Source organism: Onychostruthus taczanowskii, unplaced genomic scaffold (assembly GCF_017590055.1).
Source record: "Onychostruthus taczanowskii isolate IOZ18803 unplaced genomic scaffold, ASM1759005v1 scaffold23, whole genome shotgun sequence".
In the NCBI taxonomy this organism is placed as follows: domain Eukaryota; kingdom Metazoa; phylum Chordata; class Aves; order Passeriformes; family Passeridae; genus Onychostruthus; species Onychostruthus taczanowskii.
In genome coordinates this window covers 6,911,937-6,931,816 of record NW_024499573.1, presented here as the reverse complement: position 1 = coordinate 6,931,816, position 19,880 = coordinate 6,911,937, and the positions used below count along the sequence as shown (strand labels likewise).

Below are 19,880 nucleotides of genomic sequence, written 5' to 3'. Positions count from 1 at the left end.
TGTTTTTTTTTAAAATTTGTTTGTCTAAAAGGGTCCTTTTTTTTTTTTTTTTTTTTTTTTTTTTTTTTGCATAGTTACATTATTTTGAAAGAGAAAGCTTTAATTACAACATGAAATGGAGCATCTAAGATTTTTGACATTTAACAAAAAAAAACAGTCCTAAAATATGACCTCTGGGTCATGGGCCAGTGACAGTGCACAGCCTGAACTGACTTCTGTAAAAAACACAGAGATATTGTAGCTGATTCAGCTGTATTTCAGCTGGACAAAGCATTACAAAGAGCATTATACAAACATTGTAAGAAATAAAACATCCTTCTCTACAGCAGAATATACTCTCTCCTTGGACACTGCTTAACCTTCAATAGAGGAGTGGAGTGTCAAGTCCTGGGAGGTTTTAGCACCACGCCTGTGCTGGAATGTCTCAATCATCCTCATACTCAGTTTAAGGCTTTTAAACAAGAGATAAAAAGCTTTCTCTGATTTCTTAGTGTACACTCAGTGAAAGTCCCACACCAACAGCCTGTGTACTCCACAGGTGAAAGTTCACTAGCCCTTAAGTTTTCAGTTGTCTGTGTATGTAAATGAAAGGGGAGATGAGTCATGATAACTAATTGTTCCTGACTGAACAGCAGTGTGCAAGGCAATATGTAGATAGTAAGAATGATACAGGCATTATAGCTTGAATCAAGTATAAATCTTAAACTAGCAGATTGGTTAAGACATGTCTGCAGAAACAGCTTTGACCTTAAAGTCACAGTAAAAATCTGAGTCTGATTTACCACAACAGTGTACTAATATATAGGGGTAATAGACATTAGATTAGCATGATATTATACATTGAATGGCTACTATATTAGAAGCAGACCTATCAGAAGTGGGCAATGATGAGTTGAAGTTTTTATGCATGAATTACCACATACAGATTAGATGCTGTATTTTTTTTTTCATATTTGTTACCTTCTTTTAAAGAAAAAATGTTTATTTGGTTTTGTTTAACATTTCATAGGAAACTGGTATAGTCTATTCTGTCAGTATATCACAGAATAATAAGTCAGTAACACAGTTTTTAGACTATGCTCTCAATCCATGCCATAGTGCTTTGAGAATGTGTCAACACTCAGTGATTTCCTTACCCAGCTCAAAAGCATCTTGGAGGCACCCCGGGCAATGTCTCATATACAGCCATTGAGGGTTATCCGCTCCAAAATAGCTGTTATAATCTGAATGGAAGAACCATAAATGATTCAATTGAAATCATGCCTGAAAATGCAAAAGGAAACGAACACAGAACAAGCTATAACATTAGTAGGTCTAACAGCGTGCACACCTGAAGGTCTAGAATTGGAGACTTTGGTGTTTCTCTTGCCGTCAGCCTACTGTATGAGACAGCTACTTCAAAATGCTGAGAATAGTCCTTACAAAATTCACCTTTACTGTTGTTTAGAGGAGTTATTTTGCATCATTTGAGATGTAAACAAAAACATGCAGTCAACTCTGACACAACTGAAACTTGGTAGAGGCTCTATCCCCACCCTTTCTTCTTTCCTCTTTGAAAGAGTTTAAGTGTTCATATCTTTCCTATGCAGTGGTTATAGTATACTACATAGCATCTACCTAGTCATAGCCTTCATAGTAAAACCATTTTAAATAAAAACATACAGGCTAAATACTGGATTTAAGTGCAGCTTACTTCGTGGATTTTTTTTTTTAACTTCATGAAGAAACTTGATCAAATTTTTTTTTCTCTGACTTTTTCTCTGATTAGAAAACTAATTGAATTCTATACAGTCAGACAAGATTGAATTCCCAAAACACATGACAATTACTTCTAGAACTGAGAGACTAGTAAAAAGCAGTATACTTAGTAGAATAATTGTGGTTTAAAAGGACATATTTGATTTATTTTGAATGACAACTACTTTTTAAATTGTTTTCTCTTTGCCCACATGTAACAAATCTTTATTTTCTTCCATTAGGAACCATAAGGTTTTAAAATGCTTTGTTTTCAAAATCACTTCAGAACAATAAAAGGGGGGACATCAGAAGCAGGTGTGTACTTTATGTAGTAAACTGATACATCAAATAGTATGAGCAAGATAACATCTAATTGTATATTAAGTATCGCCTGAGGGATCAGCAAGGCGATCTGCAAGTAATCAGAAGTTATTTTGTTGAAGTAAACATGTCCAACTGGCATCAATCCTAAAGACATCCCAAAGGTATGAAGATCTTTATCAATAATGTTCTGTCAAAATGGATAGAATCCCTATACAACCAATGACCTCCTATTGTGAGAAATAGCTGCAATTTACTTTGCCATAAGAAAAAGGCCTTACTCTTTCCAGATTATGTACCCTGCTGCTCCTCATACAGAAAAGCATTCTCAGGAAGGCAGTCCTTAAAAAATAAGAGGAATACAACTGTAACAGTTTCATTACTTTTTACTGTTTTACTACCAAATATTTGTAATCTTCTTTCTGATAGATACAACATAGAACAAAAATTATTTAACAGAAATTTGAATATTCCACTGTTAGTGGTGACAATATTTTTTTAATCGGTTGACTGTCAGAACAGAGTTTTGAAAACAGGTATCTTTTCCTTTTAATTATTTTTTTCCACACTACAATAATCTTTAGCATCCCAGTTATTTTTGTGTGATTCATACTGTGTCTTATAGAGGATTAATTTGACACAAAATATAAAATATTTCCTTTTTTTTTTTTTTTTGGGAAGATAAAAATAGTCCTCTGAACTACAGTTTTCCTGAATATTTGGGTAGATATTTTAGGGTTGCTGCACTATGACAAAGTATTTTTACAGGAAATTTCTGATTACAAAGGATTTTACTAAAATAATGTTCAATAACCAGAGACATGAATAAACCAAAAATTGAAAAGATATTAGAGTGTACAACAACTGAGACAAAATACTGGCTCACTAACAATTGTGAGATGAAGCTTCCTCTCTTGACTTCATTGATAACTTTTTCTTCATCATGCATCAACTTGAATTACAGAATCTTGAATTCTGATTAAGAATCAGGTCCTGCATTTACTGAAAAACTGAAAGACAAGATGGTACTGAATCTTTTGCTAAATCCAGAAATTAAGAATACATGACACTGGGAGCAGCCTGATGGTTGTGAATTCAGGTGAAGATTAGGAGTTGATGCTTGTGGCTCCTTTTGTGGTAAGTTTTTACAACACTGCAATAGTATACTTCTCTCATTTTTGCTTCTACTATCCAGAATAGTATATGTTATGTATGTGTATAATAGAGGATATCAACCCTATTCAATCCCCAATACTTGTAGAGATAAGGGAAAAAAATTACAAAGCTCTTTTCTCTTGCATTGTGAGGAAAGTCTTAACCATAGCAGAATATAATACTCATCTTGAGAAGCATTTACACTGTCACTCATATGGGAATGTTATTAAAAGCACTCCTATTCACTACATATTCAAATAACAATAGTGGAGGGATGGACTTCATGGCAAACAAGCAACCTCATGAACCCCAGCACGAATGAGGTCTGTTCTTTTGTATGTTTAGATCTTGTATTTAACTGCAATTAGCTGAATTCCTTCAGTTCAATACTTTCCAAGGTCATGCCATTTCTCTACATTTAAAGCAGTAGGAAAGGACATAGTATGTTCCCACCATTGGGACATTTATAGTCTCTGTCTTCTAGTGATGATTTCATAAGCATTTTTGTTGCACTCAGCCACTAAATTAGAAAGCTTTACATGGAAGCACAACAGATATCTGGTTTTCTGAGCCTCAAAAGTTGCAGAGCCCTCTTCATTGTCCTTAATGACAGCTCACATTCTTGCAAATCTCTTACTTGTACAGTGTGTCTGCTGCTACTACTGGTTACAAATAAAAACAAAACAAGCCATAGCAAAACAAATTTTTTTATTAAGTTGTCACAGCAACTTTTCCCCTAGTTTGGAAATCTCTCACCAAGTCCTTTCCAAAAGCCTTGGGAATATTGAATACTCTTTTTCTGCTCCTTGGTGCTAATGTCCTGAGCCCCACATTCAGAGTTTAATACTGACCAGCATTCATCCAGGAAAATTAAAATGAAGTTATAGTGGCTTACCAATTTACCTCCTATCAGCACCTTGTTAACCATGTGTAACTGCATGGTGTGTCTGAATTCACACATGTGAGTGAAGGTTATTTCAGAAAGAAAGGACAGACTGAAAGAACAGCCTATATCCAGAAGGAAAAAGTAGAGTAGACATTTGAGCAAACTGTTTAACTTTAAAGGCAATTAGGCAATGAAATTACTTGCCTGAGGAGGTAGTTTAGACAATGTAATGAGAAGTGCTTAAAATAGAATAAACTGTTTGCAAGATAGATACAGATGTAAATAATCCTCCATGTTTTGAGCTAGATGAATCAGGAGAGGTATCTTTTCTATTCAAATGTCTGACTAAAAAATGGTATTCTCTTTCTTTGTGAACAGCTTTCCAACTTATGACTGTTTACACCTGTTCTGAATACTAAAGTGAAACTGCACTCCAAAAGGCAGTTTAACCTCACTGTATCATTATAAAGTGCATTTATTCATAACAAGCATCTATGAAAAACTTCCAACAAAAAAGTCCTTAGTCAGGGAGATGCACATTGTTGCAAAAATGGATTGTTTCTCTAAGTGCTTATATGGCCCCATTGCTATAGCATCCAAGTGCCTTACAAACATTAATGAATGTATTCTCACAACACCCCTGAGAGATAGAGATAGTATTATTAGCTAATGCACAAAGAGTAGCTTGTCCAAAGTCACACAGAAAGTCTGTGGCACAGCCAAGACTCAAAACTGTGATTTCCTGCCCACTGCTGTAACCATGACTATATTCTCCTATCCATATACAGCATTTCAAAATTTGTTACATATAACCTCAGATCTTTACACAATAAGCCTTTCTGTTCAGCTGTAGATCCAACCACTGACGTAATAAAGAAAAATAACTTTGTTTATCTGGAAGCTTCATTACAGCAACAAATTTGCAGGTTACTCAAACAATGACAGTTATATGGACCATAACTGGTACTGATATATGAGAGCAATGAAAGAGAATTCCCTGATCATCACATTCAGAACAGAAGGCATCATATCCAGAACATGACTTTGATACCTAAATATTTTCCTTCAGATAATGTACATTATACAGAGAAGTCTTGTTTTGAGAATAAAGGGAAGAAAAAGAAAGGCTAGCTGTATTCCCCTAATAGTTCCTTGTGGGTAAACTATTTCTGCAATAAAAGGACACACACTGCATTTCTAGATGTAAGGAGGTCAGATCTGGAGGGACAACTGCAGTAAGTGTATTTACACCTGAATATCAGAGAAGAGACTATGACATATATGTATGATATTATTGTCATGTAAATATATGATATTGAGACATGATAGATAGATAGATAGATAGATAGATAGATAGATAGATAGATAGATAGATAGAGTTTTGCAATCATTTAATGAATTCAGAGATCTGAAAAAATGATAACAGGATTGTTCTAAATCATGAACACAGCAACTTGTCTTATTTTGGCAAAGGGGAAGCACAGGCATTACATTTTTTCTCAAGTGCTAAACAATTAAAAAAGTGAAAATAATGGACAACTGCATAAATAATGGAAAATTGTATGATGGTATGGTGGATCACAAAGTGAATAATAATCCAAAAATACAATATTATTGTAACAAAGTGAAGTATAATCTTGGAATTTATTGGCAGAAACAATAGACAAGGTAAGTAGTGTCTCCTGAATTTCCAACAACAGCACTTTTCTCAGTTCATGGCTTCATCTTTTAAGAAAGATGTAGATACATTAGACCTGGTTTTAATTAGAGCTACCAGATAGGAAAGGGGATTTACATTAGATGCTAATTGAAAACAGCTCATCTGTCAGGACAATTAAATAAATAATGGAGCTGTTTATTATTGATAGTGAATCCACATTTAAACACCTGTTTAAGAATAAGTTAAAAAATACTCATTGGTGATCCTAATTCACATAAGAGGATAGACTAGACAGTGTCCTCAGATCCATTTCAGCCTAACACATACATTTGATCACTGTACAGTTATTCAGATCATTTATTGTTCAAGAACTCCTATTTTAGAATCTCTTATCACCTCTCTCTTCATCTCTATTACTTTCTCTTCCTTAATTTCTTTCTTCCTCTTTCCCCCATCAACTGCTTGCCTTTCAGCCCTCCCTGTGTCCTTTCTGTGTGCACTTGAAGTCATACATCCCTATTTGGACTAGAAATTTCTGAGATGTCTGCCTTTAGCAATCTTAGCATGTTAAGGAACATCCTATTCTTAGAGATCAGATATCTGTTCCCTACAGACTACATCAAGGTCCAAATTTAGATAAAATATTCTTTAAGCTGCTCATACTCTCACTACAGGACCAGAAAAATGCAATGAGTTGGTACTTCTGGGTAATTTTTATTATCATTTTTATTACCAAAGTAATAGGAAGATAGACTGTACATTAGCAAAATTATCAGGTTAGAGAAAAAGAGACTCTTGATACTAAAGAGCTTAGGTGCTCAGTTCAGTTTCAGGAATAGTTTTTCATTTTCTCTGGTTCTCCCAAGCACAGGGTCAGATTTTTTTGCCTGTTTACTACCATCACAGCTACCTGTTCATGTTTGTACATGCAAAAAACTTCCTCTAATTTAACCTGTGGATAATTCTGTTTCATAAAAACCAATATCACGTGAAAGACAAAAAACTGTCCTGTACCATAAATCTGTCTCCTTTAATTTCTTTTGAGACTGTTGACACAGGGCTTGGGTAGAGATAAATGAAGTGCACTCAAATGAAAGGATAATAGCATTTAATAGTTCCTAGTTCCAGGTGAAATTTAGTCAAACAGGAGTGTAGGAACTGTTTCGAACAAATGACTAAAGGAAGGCTTTTCACTTAGAGCACCCTCTTGGAGATAAAATCCCCTCTGGGACTGTTTCCTAATACTGAAATCAGGCCATATTATCTGGTTAGAACAGGTTCTTTGCCCTACTTTGTTCCCACATACATAAAGCTATCTGAAATTATACAAAAGCCATAACAATATCAATAAATGTATTTTGACTTTTTGAAATAGCAGTCTGCATATCTCCCACTAAGAAGGAGTGCAGTCCCCTATACAAAAAAATCCATATTCACTGGCATAGAGGTTATTAGAATAGCTATATTTATGTGCAGTTTAGAAGGGACAGTACAAAAGATTGACTAAAAGCTCACATGTCTGGCAAGTCAAGAAGTGCACACATGAAGAAAAATCCTTACTTGATGAGAAAATCAGCCTTTGCCTAGAATGTGCAGGAACCTGCAGGACACTTTTCAGACAATCTGGAAAGAAAGACTACTGAAGTTACAGCGGGTACCAGAGAGCCCACTTACAAGATGTTAGCAAGGGCCCTCTGCTGTGAAGTGTGTGGAATGCCTGGCCAAACACTAATGAAGAAAGCCACGGGAATCCCATACTGGAAACTGAAAGTTAAGCAGTTAAATATGAACATATGGAGCTAAGCAAGCTATAGAAGCCCCAGATAGTGGTGATGGTTTAGACAATAGCACTCATCATTCCTCACAGGGTGATCATATCAATGAGAGGAGTCTCAGAATTGTGAGTATCAGTTAAAATGGATGGCTTCACTTAAAATGGACAACGACTATCAACATAATCAGTGAAAGGAGTCATGATGACTCAGTGAAAGAAAAAAACAAACCCATAAAATGTCTCTTGGCATTTGGTCATGATCAGCATTGTGCTAATTTTACCAGGAGTTAACAGACTGTCAACAACATATAGGGGGGAAGATCTTAAAGAATGGCAAGTGAAGCACATTAACTCTTGTGAAAGGTGATACTTTTATTCTTTGTGTTAATAATCTCTGATACCACAATACTAAAATACAATCAGAAATTTGTTTGTGGGGTAATGTTTTGTAACTTTTAATTTTGCTTGGTTTATTTCGTGTCAGTGCTTGACTGCTGGAAAACACAGGGCCTTTCTGACTTTCACACAAAAAACAAGGGCCCAGTGAGTGCGAAAGATTTGAGAAATCACTGCTAGCTATCACCTAGAATCTCAAATGAAAACATGAGTCTGCTTCATGTAGCTTCATTTCACTTGGTAACAGAGATAATTTCCTCTCATCTTAACAGTCTTTAAGTCACAGAGTAGTTGAAGTTAGAGGAAACTTCCGGAGATCATCTAGTCAAATCTCCCTGCTCAGGAACGGGTAAGCTGGGGATACAGGTAACTCAGAACTCTCTGTGAGGATGCAGATCATCAAACCCTGGTGAACACGCTCTTCTAGTGTTCAAACACCCTTACAAATAATAATAATAAAATATTGAAATGGTATTTCAATTTGTGCCTATTTTATCTTGACTCATCATAATAATTTAGTCAAAACTCAACCAAAATGGAAGAAGTCAAAGGAGACTGTTTCTGAGAGAAGGGTGGGACAGAAGCTGTTGCTGTTCAGCTGAGCAGTAGCATGCAATACTAACTACCACATGGATCTACAGACCACCGTGGCAAAGATATCTTCCATTGGCTTCCATGTCTGCAGAAATTTTACTGAAGTCAACTCCACATGAGTCCTGGCAATAAGCTACATGGATAATGTTTTCTTTCTCCAAAACTTTATACAAAATATATGTTATTTGATAAGGACAAAAAAGACACCTACCTGGCGGTCTAAGAAATAGAAATTTGCAAAACACTAACAAAAGTTAGAGTTAAGGCTTACAATATTTTTTGCTAAAACAAAGTTTAAAGGAACATTTTAAAATCCATGTAGAACATGCATATAGCGTATAAAAAATGAAAATATCAATAGGATTTTCAAACTTTGCTCAAATTACCAGAGATTAAATTCTTAATGACTGAGTAAAGAGGTTAAGGAAAATAAGAGCAAAGTGTTAATTGCATCTTTAAAATTCTGCTGATTTTATTTTGTTTAATTAAAGATTAATAGTTTGAACTCTTCCTCAATAATGAGTAACATAACAGAGTAAAATCACATTCCAGACATTACAAAAAAAAGGTATTTGCAGGGAAGCTGAGAGACAATATCACATCATGCTATTTTTTTTTAACAAAGTAAAGGGAAAAAGAACAGACATAAAGAAAAAAAGCCCCAATACCCAATATCTTGTTTTACTTTCTCCTAAGCAATAAAGCAGATTCATTTTGACCAAGGACTTTGTCACAACCCTCCTAAATGTTTCCATGATCCTAGAATGTAGCGTGTTCCATAAAGAAGAACACTACAAAGAATTATTTATAATCAGCGATATTTAATATAAAAGAACTTTAAAAACTCTTCTCTGATAATTTCAGTATAATGGTTATATCCTAATGCTTTCTATGCCCCCTGCCCTGTCCTCCTGCTGCAGCGCTGCTGCCTGGTGCTGCCATGAGCTGTCCCTTCAGCACCACAACCCACCTCAGCGGCTGCTGAACCACTTAAAGCCCTCCAATCAACTCCACCAGTTAATCAGCTCATGAAAGAAGAGTGCTGCCATCCTATTCAGACTCTAGGCATATATGTTTAAGAGACAAAAATTAAACTATTCAAATTGAGTTCTGAATTATGCATACGTAAAAGTAGTCATTTAGAAAAAACTAGAAACACTGGTGATTTTATAAACCAATACTTGTATAAAAGACAAAGAAATTCCTTCAAAACTGTGTATTTGATAAATCTATATGTGTTTGAAAATCCTGTCAGAATTGCAAAGCAAGAAATTATTTCTTCTCAACAACTAAACATGCATAATAGAATACCTTTAAACAGCCAACTAATTTTTACTAAATTCCACTTTATAAAACTTCTTTTTTTACATGGGTGATAAGTGTAGATTTTCTTTCCAAAACATTTGAGTGTCTATATGATACAAAATTCCTTCTCTGTAAGCACTAAAAAGATCTATGAAACAATGTCTTTGATGTGCTGCAGAACCATGTTTCTTAGTCAATAGAAAAAATGGAAAAAAAAAATCTGAAACTGTCACCTATTCATGTACATGCCAAGATAAGATTAAAAGTCCAGGCTTAAAACCAGCACTAAATGCATTAAACTCTACAGAGACTATTTAAATGGCCACAGTTATTATCTTCTACTGTATGTTTATACCTATAAATACTCTTGCAAATTTCAGATGTAACTCAATGTCCTGGGTTCAGCTAGGGTAGAGTGCATTTTTTCTTGGTACCTGTTACAGTGCTGCATTTCAGATGCAGAATGAGAATGATGTTCATAACACTTTTTTTGGAATTTTTTTGGTTTTGAGGAGTTCCTCTGTCAAATCCTCTGTCAAAGACCCTTTTTTTTTTTTCTTTTTCTTGTGCTCTGGCAGTGAGAAGAGTACAGAAGAAACTGGGTGGGAGCCCAGCTGGGACAGGTGACCCGAACACACCAAAGGGTTATTCCACACCACAGAACATCATGCCCATTATATAAACTGGAAGAGTTACTCAGAAGCTGAGGGAGTCCATCCTGGGTTCAGGAAGAAAGGTCTGGAATATGTCAGCAGGTGGTGAGCAATTGCATTGTGCATTACTTGGTTAGTTGGTTGTGGGTTTTTTCCTTTTTATTATAATTCTTATTATTATTTACCATTATTATTGTTTTTTTACTGTATTTTCAATTATTAAACTGTTCTTACCTCAACATACAAGTTTTACTTCAATTCTCCTCCCCATTCAAGGAAGGGGTTTGAGAGCGTGGCTGCATGGCATATTATCTCCAGCTGGGCTTAAAACAACAGTCCTTTTTGGCACCCAGTGTGGGGCTCAAAGGGTTGAGATAAGGACAGATCTGACCATGGGGTGTTAAAAGAAAATTAATACAAACCTTCACTGCATTGGTTTAACAGTTGCTAGACTTATTTGCTCTCATATTTGTGGCCTTTTGTCTGTATTGTACAGGTAATACATTAGTTTCAGTATGTGCTCTCCATGGTGTATTTCATAGGATGGGCTAATGATACAACAGCATTGCTGGTTGGGACACCAGTCTGGTGTCTGCATTCAGTATTGCAGGCACTCTGTGCTTTGGGAGCCATCTCCTGGGAATGATTAATAGTCACATCTTTGTTGTTTCCTCTGGAGAGGAGCAATCTATGGGGAAGGCACCTTCCTAATTTTTTTCTCCCGTTTTTTTCCCCTCTCTTGTCATAGAGGCTGATTACAATAGTTCAGAATTTTAAAGATTTCGGATATCCCTTGACTACCCTTGAAACCAAACTGCTTTGTTTCGGGGGTTTTTTGTTTGTTTTTCTGTTTTTGTTTTTTTTTTTGTTTTTTTTTTTTTTTTGTTAGGAGCGTGTTGTTCTGTATGGTTCAGTTCTTCTTTAAGGTCAGAAAAATAATTAAGATTATCCAGAGGTCTGCCGAAAAGCTGAATATTTCAGAGTTGTGGGGTGTGTGGGATTGTATGGACAAATACCCAGTGCAGTTGGTTCCTCCAACATATTTTCACCTTACCTCTGAATAAGTCCAGAAGCCAGAAAAACTATTAAAATATTTTTTAAAAGTGTGCTGGCACCTGGCACTCCAAAGACAGCCCAAATCACTGCAATGTGGTGGGGCCTGGCCCAGGTTTATTGAGCCATATTCAACACGGCTCAGTGCCTTCAGGAGAAAAAGGTCTCTAAATCTGACAGTGAGACAACAACAGACCCTGCAGCTGCTCCAACCACTGTGACAGACACTGTGGCTGCAGTGTAATAGTTAAGAAATTATATTTGCTCCCTTTTGATGTAATGAGGAGATTGTTTGTGCTGGAAAGTTCAGAACTCCACCTTGTGGTAGTAATTTTAACTGTAAGTTGAAAATTGGGGAGATGAAAAGGAACACTGAGATGCAACCAGAGAAAGCAGGAGAAATTCAGGTTTGAACTACAGTGAATTAATTCTGTTGAGGTTTATTTGAAGAACCTTTCAAACTCACTTAAGATGTGAGGCAATAAAAACTGTATAAGGATGTCTTTATTTGGGAAAAAAATATTACAAAACACCACAATGTGCAATATTCACTGTAGAGATAGGCTTTCATCACTGCTGTACTCCTGTCGAGACAAATGCCTGAAAGTTAGCACATATCTATGCTTACAGAGAGCTTTCTATGGATTCCTTTAGCTTTCTTCTAGCAACAAATGCCAAGCATTCTGCTGGACATGAATTGTTTAAGGAAATGCAGACTGTCCATTTCCCACCACAGACTGCAATAAATACCTGATAATCAACAACATAAATTCCTTCACTCTATGCTTCTGTATGAAAAGCAAATAATCTGATAGCAAAAGATCCATGCTTTTTATTTCGAAACCAATATCTAACTATAGAAGCATCTGGAAATTTTCCCCAACTTAAAAAAAATGACCACAGCATCAGTCTGAGGTACAGAAGCTGAAATATTCATATGCATGTATTGAAAAAAGTTCCAGGCACTACCATTTTAATTGTAATATTGTGGTTTCGTTTTTCATTGTCCTACAGAAAAAGAGGTTTAAGGGTGATAAGTTGGCCGAGCAAGTTACTATTCCAAATTCCTAGAACTCCACCGATGCTCTGATTTATCTGTTTATTTTTGGTGAAATGCAATGCATTTTGAGGATCCCTGTTTCCTTTCATTATACTGCTGACTTGTAACTGGCAATCATATGCTCTACTGCTGATGCATCTTTGCAGAAAGCATAAACTGAATTATCTAAGTTATTTTAAAAAACCCCAAAATACTACTAATTTATCTAGAAATACTTTTTTGGTGTCTTTGTTTGTTTACACTGTTTAACTAATTATTTTACTTGGAAAAATCATTACCATGCCACAGAAAGTCTTTTCCTGGGGAAGAGGCCAATTCTTGTACATCTTCAGTCGCAGAAATGCATAAGCTAAAAAACCCAGAGAATCTTGACTGCCAGGGATCTGCATCTGTTCAGTGTAATAAAACCTCATTCCTGATCAGATACTCTTTTATTACTGGAAGTATCAATTTTTTTTCAGGAGATATGAGCTCTACATATCATCACATACAAACAGAAGAAGAAGACATCAACTATTCCTTTGTATTCTTGTCTAAGCCCTTCTATGCCTTATATCAGGAGTCTCCTGCAGAAGGAGGGTGCTGATAGCAAAGTAAAGATACTCTGACGGAGTTCAAGACACATTTTGCCAACTCTCCCAGGCACATGGTATGATTTTTGGGGCCCTCTGCACAGGGCCAGCAGTTGGACTCGATGATCCTGGTGGTTCCTTCAAACTCAGCATATTCTATTATTATATTCCAAGATTCTATGCTAAACTTCTTAGAGAAGACACTAGAAATAGATTTAGAAAAAGTATTCCTGTGTTTATTGTACACCCGAGAACACTGTGCCCCAACAGCTAGCACTAAAAACATGTCTGGGCACCCCTGACTAGCTAGTACTTCAGAAAACCATTGTTTAAAACTTAAAAAACAAGGACCAAGCCATTTCAACAAATAAATGAGTTCATACCTGTCCCTGGAATATACCCTCATGGACCACCAACAGACTCTTTAAAATTATTCCGTAATTATAAACAAATCTGCATCATCCCAATACACAAGGCACACACACTGGTACATTTCTATCCTGACACGAAACTAGTAGCAAAAATAATAAATGGCTTATGTGCAGGCCTTGCAGACAACTATAAACATTTAGATCATGATAGTATAAAAGTTTTACCCACCAGAAGAGAGTAAAATATATGATGCAGCTATAAAAAAAAAAATAGTGAGATTTCATTAATTTTTAGCATGGTTGCCCCTTAATGAAATATTGCTACCATTATTCTGTGCCTCACAAAGAAATCAGAATGAAGGCCTGCCAAGCTTACATGTGCAATTGCAGGAAAACCCTTTCTGTAAGAAAACAAAGGTTTTAGTAGAAGAAATTAAATACTGTTCTTATCTTCCTTTGGTTCCTATACTGATCAATGCACTCTACCTTGAGGCACCAGAATTAAAATTGAGCTCAGTGTATGACTTATTGAAACATAATAAATATTAGGCAGAACAGACAAGCAAAAAAACACATCATACCAAGACTTCTCCAAACCCCAAACACCTAAATTTGCAGATTTATGTACCTCAGTCACCAGGGAAATAAGAGGTTTCCTAGATCTCCTCTCCTTCGGCTTCATCTTTTCCCTCAGGTTCCTACTCCTAACCTGCCCACAGAGCTCTCTTCACTTTAGAAAAATTGGCAGGAGTTTCATTTGGAACTTCCACATTTCTCTCTCTTATTTTCAGAATTTCCAAGTTCAAAATTCACCAGATACCCATATAACTTTTCTACTTTTTATTCTCGTTCTCTCTGGGAGTAGAGGATAGCAAGTAAAGCCCTATACTTCTTTATTATCTTCTTGGGTCTGATTGCTTCACATAGCTTGTACATGTATTATTTTTGTTATGATATTTCAAATGCCCACTTTTAAGGATGGTTTATGTATGCACTCTGTGGCAGTACTTAATGCTTTATTACAATTTTTATGATACAATGAGTTTTAGAGAGCAAAGCCATTGACAATAACTTAGGGTCAATTTCTAAGTGAGATTTTTTTTTTTTTCTCAAATAATTTTAGCCTATATGCCTTTATCACAGCCAAATTCCTACATGATACAACAATCAGAGTCCATGTAAACTGCTTGCTTTCATTGGTATTAGTTTGGTATGAGCAGATTTTCTACAACAGTTTCTATAAGATTTTTGTTTTCAGCTTCTCAGGTATTCCACTCATCTGCCAAGGGCCAAGGAGCTCATCTGAGCAGTGTCTCAGCACCTTCTCCTGCACTGACCTCCCAAGTATTGCCCTGCCCTGGGACTGCCACTTGCTGATTGCAAGATGCTACCTTTGATACCTCTCTTCTATGTGAATCCACCATTTGTGCTTTACTCAGCACCATTAGTGTTGTTGGCAATCCCTCACATTAGGAAAAAAATACAGAAGTAGTCTAAGGAAATATACTTTAAAGAAGAATTTCCACTGAAAAATGAAATAAAACCCATAAGAAACTACAAAAAATAAAGTTCTGTAAGCAGAACTTTTGTTTCTTGAACAAAAGAAATTAATAAATTCTAAAAAGCAGGTGTATAAAGAAAGACTCTTAATTAGGCAAGCGTAATAAATCCCACACAGTGTTTCTGAGGAAATGCACACTACTTTTGCTTCTACACTTTTAGGAAAAAAACGGTATGACTTTCTCAATAATCTTAAATTGCATTTCCTACGAGTATCTGTGTCAGAATCTGTATATTCTGTTGTGAACTATCAACAACAAAGCCAGCCCACAACTTAGAACAATTAATTATGTCAACACACTGATTGTTTGCATACTTTATTCAACATTCTCGGGTAGTCAGGAGAACTGTTTACAGTCATGAGAATTTAAGTCCAACTTTTGCAATTTAATATTTTTAAGGATATTCCTGCAAAGTATTTTAGAATACTTGTGGCACTGCATATATGACTTTCATTTTCCAGACACCAATTTTTTTTTCCAATTTATCAAATATTTCTGATATATACAGCTACAGCCACAGGTATCTTTCCCTTCTGTGAAAAAATACAGACAATAAAGCACAGCAATACATTAGAGTACTATTCGTAAAGCAGCTTCATTCAAACTCAGATACTTTTTCCTTTAAAACACATTATCTCATTAAATCAACTTCTCACTTGGATATGATCTCATTTCCAAGAAGCAGTAAGTATGCCTGCTTATGGAGGACAACTTTAAAATTACTTACACTGTAGAATGGCTTTTTTTAGACTTAAAAGAGCAACCACAGAAACCAACGCACAGGTTAATTATGGCTACATTTTGAAAAGTATTTCTGAATTTTATATATATTTATGTATATAGGAATATATAAGGAGAACATTTTTTTACAAAAATTTCAAGTTTCTTTAAAACCAAACCAAATAAAGTACCAACTGAATACAAATACGTTAACCAGATAATTTACTTGCTAGTTTAGTAGTTTAATGTTGAAAAAAGAAAAAAATAATTTGTTTTAAATAGCATAGAGTGGTTGAAAATAGCACAGTTTACGATTAAAAGCTTTGACACAAAATCTGATCACATAGATCTTACTATCTATGGTTTCTGATATATGTTATAGATAGATGAACGGTAGTATATTTTTAAAGAAAAGTAAATATGTAAAAAAAATTCTTTGCTCTTCTTCTTAATGATTTGATTAAACTACAAGAAATTATGTGAAAAAAAACAAGTGTCAATACTAAAGGTTATCATTTCTTTTTGGTAGAAAATTCCTAGGCATAGTACCAAGAAGCCAAATATAATGCATAGAAAACCTTTTTATTTCCAGGAAAGGAGGAGGAGGTACCAGAAAAGGTTATTTGAAAATGTCATGGGAAAGTGTAGTACCGACTGCTGCATTTATAGTAATTACAAAGGAAATAAAAATAAAAATAAAAATCAGCATCAAGTTTTTCTCAAACATTTATAACATTCTAGGTGAAAGAGTACTTCTGAAAAGTTGGTTTTTGATACTAAAAAAATTTCTGCCATTTTTTCAGTCCTTATCACTACTCAATTATTCCTGATTTCAAGATGTCCAAGATTTGTTCACTGCATTTTTTTAAGTTCCCAGTGCTGCAGTAAAAATAATTAGGCATAATCCCCCCACAATACTCTGCAGGGTAGTTGTCGTCAGTCAATTGTGAAGGCACAATATAAGCACGACAACTGTTTACAATTTGGTGCATGGCTCAAAGCAGATACAAACATTCCTTTAGTGGTTGTTGGCAGGGGAAGGGTAAGAGATACTAGCAAACACCTACTGCTGTTAGCAGTGTGCCAAAGCAGAATTCTGCACAAGAAAATGTTACAATTCTCTTTGGAAATACAAAATCCAAAGGAAATCACGCTAATAGAAAACAGCATTTGCTCATAAAATGCATGCACACATACATATGGGCTTATAAAAAGTTAATAAACAATGCTTTGTTCGCATTTCAATCATGTTGAAAAACACAGTCTTCCACACTGCTTTAATAGCAGTGATACTGTGTTAGTGTTCAGCAGCCACTATGTAAAATCTCTACTACAAAAGAACAGCATTCTTTACAGGTGTAGAGGTTTTAGACCAGTGAACTAAAAATATGTGACAACATAAGCAATAATGGAATGTAACTTCCCTGCCTTTACATACCCTTCACATATTCATACGACTTAGAAGAGAACTTCAATGAAAAAAACCAACCAAACAAACAAACAAAAACCAACTAAACTTTAGGAGGGCAATCCTGGTTCAGATTTCACATAATTCACATAAGAAATCAGAGGAAACTCAAATTTCTCCCAGTATACAGCCCTCAACCATTTGGCTGAATTACAGGAAGACAGTTGAGGTTTTCACGTCTTAAAATGGGAAGTGGAAGGTTCACTCAAACAGTGCTAAAGAAAGAAATCTTACTGAGCCCTGAATGATACAGCCCAGCATATAAGGTCTTCCAAGGAAAGTCATATAAATAGGGTGATATGGGAAGTGTCCCCAACTCCTAGGTCAGTACCAGAATATCTCTAGCACAGGTCACAACACTACAATTAGTGTTAATTGCAAGTTTTCTGATACACATTTCTTGCCATTAGCCTAAAGGCTCAAATGCTGATAGCTGGTATATTCGTAAGGCTTAGTTGGTAAATCCGTAGCAACAATGATATGCAGGAACATTTATCATGTAAATAGCAGCTAGGCAAATATCAGCACTTTTTAAAAGCACCCTCTGATTATACCATCAATTCTACCATCCTATCAATTTATAACCTTGAAAGAAAGAAAAAATAAAAGAAAATATCACGAAAAGTTATTTAGGGAGTATCAAATGAAGCCACAAGAACTTGGGTGTTTCAAATAAAGCTAGCAGCAGTCATGCTCTAGGGAAACAAAAGTACATGATTCTCAAAACAAACATCTTGTGATGTTGTGGATTCAAGAGAAGACAGGACAAGTATGGAGAAGAAATTTCACCTGACAGTGATGTAAGAAATCACATCACAGTCAGAAAAAACACCTAATATGGGAAAAGCTGGAATAATTGTTCTGACATACCATATATGCTTGTCCTGTTTTCAGTCCCCTTGAATACCAACATATGAGTGTTGTTGGAGACAGGAGGAGATGGACCATTGAGCTGAACTCACATGATCATTCACAGGTTCTTGCAGTCTTGCTTAAAATATTCCAGTTTCTTTGCCATAAATAAGCAAATGAAACAAACCCCCACATTTTCCTAAACATTTTACACTTACGTTGTGGTTTATGACCATCTGGCAACCAAGCCCCACACAGCCGCTTGCTTACTCCCCCACCAGAGGGATGGGGGAGGGAATTGGAAAGGTAAAAGTGAAAAAATTCATAGGGTGAGATAAAGATACTTAAATAAGTAAAGCAAAAACAGCACACAGGCCAGACCAAACAAGGAAACTATTCACCATTCCCATGGGTGGGCAGGTGTTCAGCCATCCCCAGAAATCAGGGCTCTATTGCACATAATGGATACTGGGGAAGAAAAACACCAACTGTGTTTGTCTTCCAAGTGTCCCCTGCTTTATTCTTCATCCAGTTTCCCCCAGCTTTTATACAGTATAGAATATCCCTTGGGTCAGCTGGAGTCATAGCTGTGTCCCCTCCCAAATACTCATGCACTCCCAGCCTCCTCCTTGGTGACGTGGTATGAAAAGTAGAAAAAGACTTGGCTCTGTGTAAGCACTGCTCAGCAATACTGAAAACATCTTTATATTATTAACATTATTTTCAGCACAAATTGAAATCATAGCTCTATACTAGCTACAATGAAGCAAATTAACTCTACCCTTGCCAAAATCAGCATAGCTTGCATAATATCCTTTTAATGTAAAAAGTACCTTTACATAACAAAGAATGTAGCCTTTTTTAGTCTATTCAGGAGACTACATTTTTAGTACTCCTACTTGTTAGTATATGATTAGGATGGCCATTCATCCAAAATGCATTTTCACTTTTACTGGAAATATAATTGGTATATTAATTATCTATTTTGCAAATCACTTACATACTGCCATACTTTTCTTCTCACAATATATTTTCAATAGGTATCTGATGTCCCTATAGGGAGAGCCTGATTGTCATAATGATACAGCAGCATGAAAGCCAGTTCTGATATCATAATAGAGTCCTACACTTTCTGTGGCTTTTTGCAGTAAGCACCACACTAAAAAGAATTACTTGCATTTAAAATCTAAGCCAATTTTTTTGCTGCCACTTTCACTCAACTTTGATAAATTAAAAGAAGTAGAGATCTTAGAGTAGCTGTAGTCCAAGATCAGATCTTGGCTTATGATATACATTATAAATTCTTTTTAGCTGACTCTTCTTATTCTGAATACAAGGAAAGTTCCAGGATGGTGCAAAAAGGGAGTAAATCGGTTATCCAGTGCACAGATAAATAATTTTCTGAAATTTGAGGTATTCAATTTTGTATTATTGGAAATAAACAACATTGCTGGTATCCAGTCTCACATTTAACTTTTTGCTGGTTTTGTTTTGTATGTAGAACTCCCTTCTGTGCAAGGGCTTTTAAAATATGCTATTTTTTTATTTAGACTGTCAGATTATCTACTTTCCAAATTTTTAGCTATTGAGGTTGTGACATTAAAACAGATATCTATTTCTTTACTGCTATGTAAGATGCAACTTTTTTTTTTTTTACTATTACACCTACATCTTAGATTCCAAAAAATTTGCTTTTTAGCAATCTTGAGAAATACATTAAATTGGGTTTATGATTAATCAA

At 35.5% G+C, this 19,880-nt stretch overlaps 1 protein-coding gene across 1 annotated transcript in view; it reads right to left on the bottom strand.

Annotated features, from left to right (window-relative positions):
* TAFA5 (TAFA chemokine like family member 5) overlaps positions 1-19,880 on the bottom strand; it is a 328,833-nt gene that overhangs the window by 226,636 nt on the left and 82,317 nt on the right. Inside the window, exon 2 of the mRNA XM_041405471.1 lies at positions 1,137-1,223. Coding sequence (XP_041261405.1) covers positions 1,137-1,223 — 87 coding nt within the window. The remainder of the gene's footprint in view (positions 1-1,136; positions 1,224-19,880) is intronic.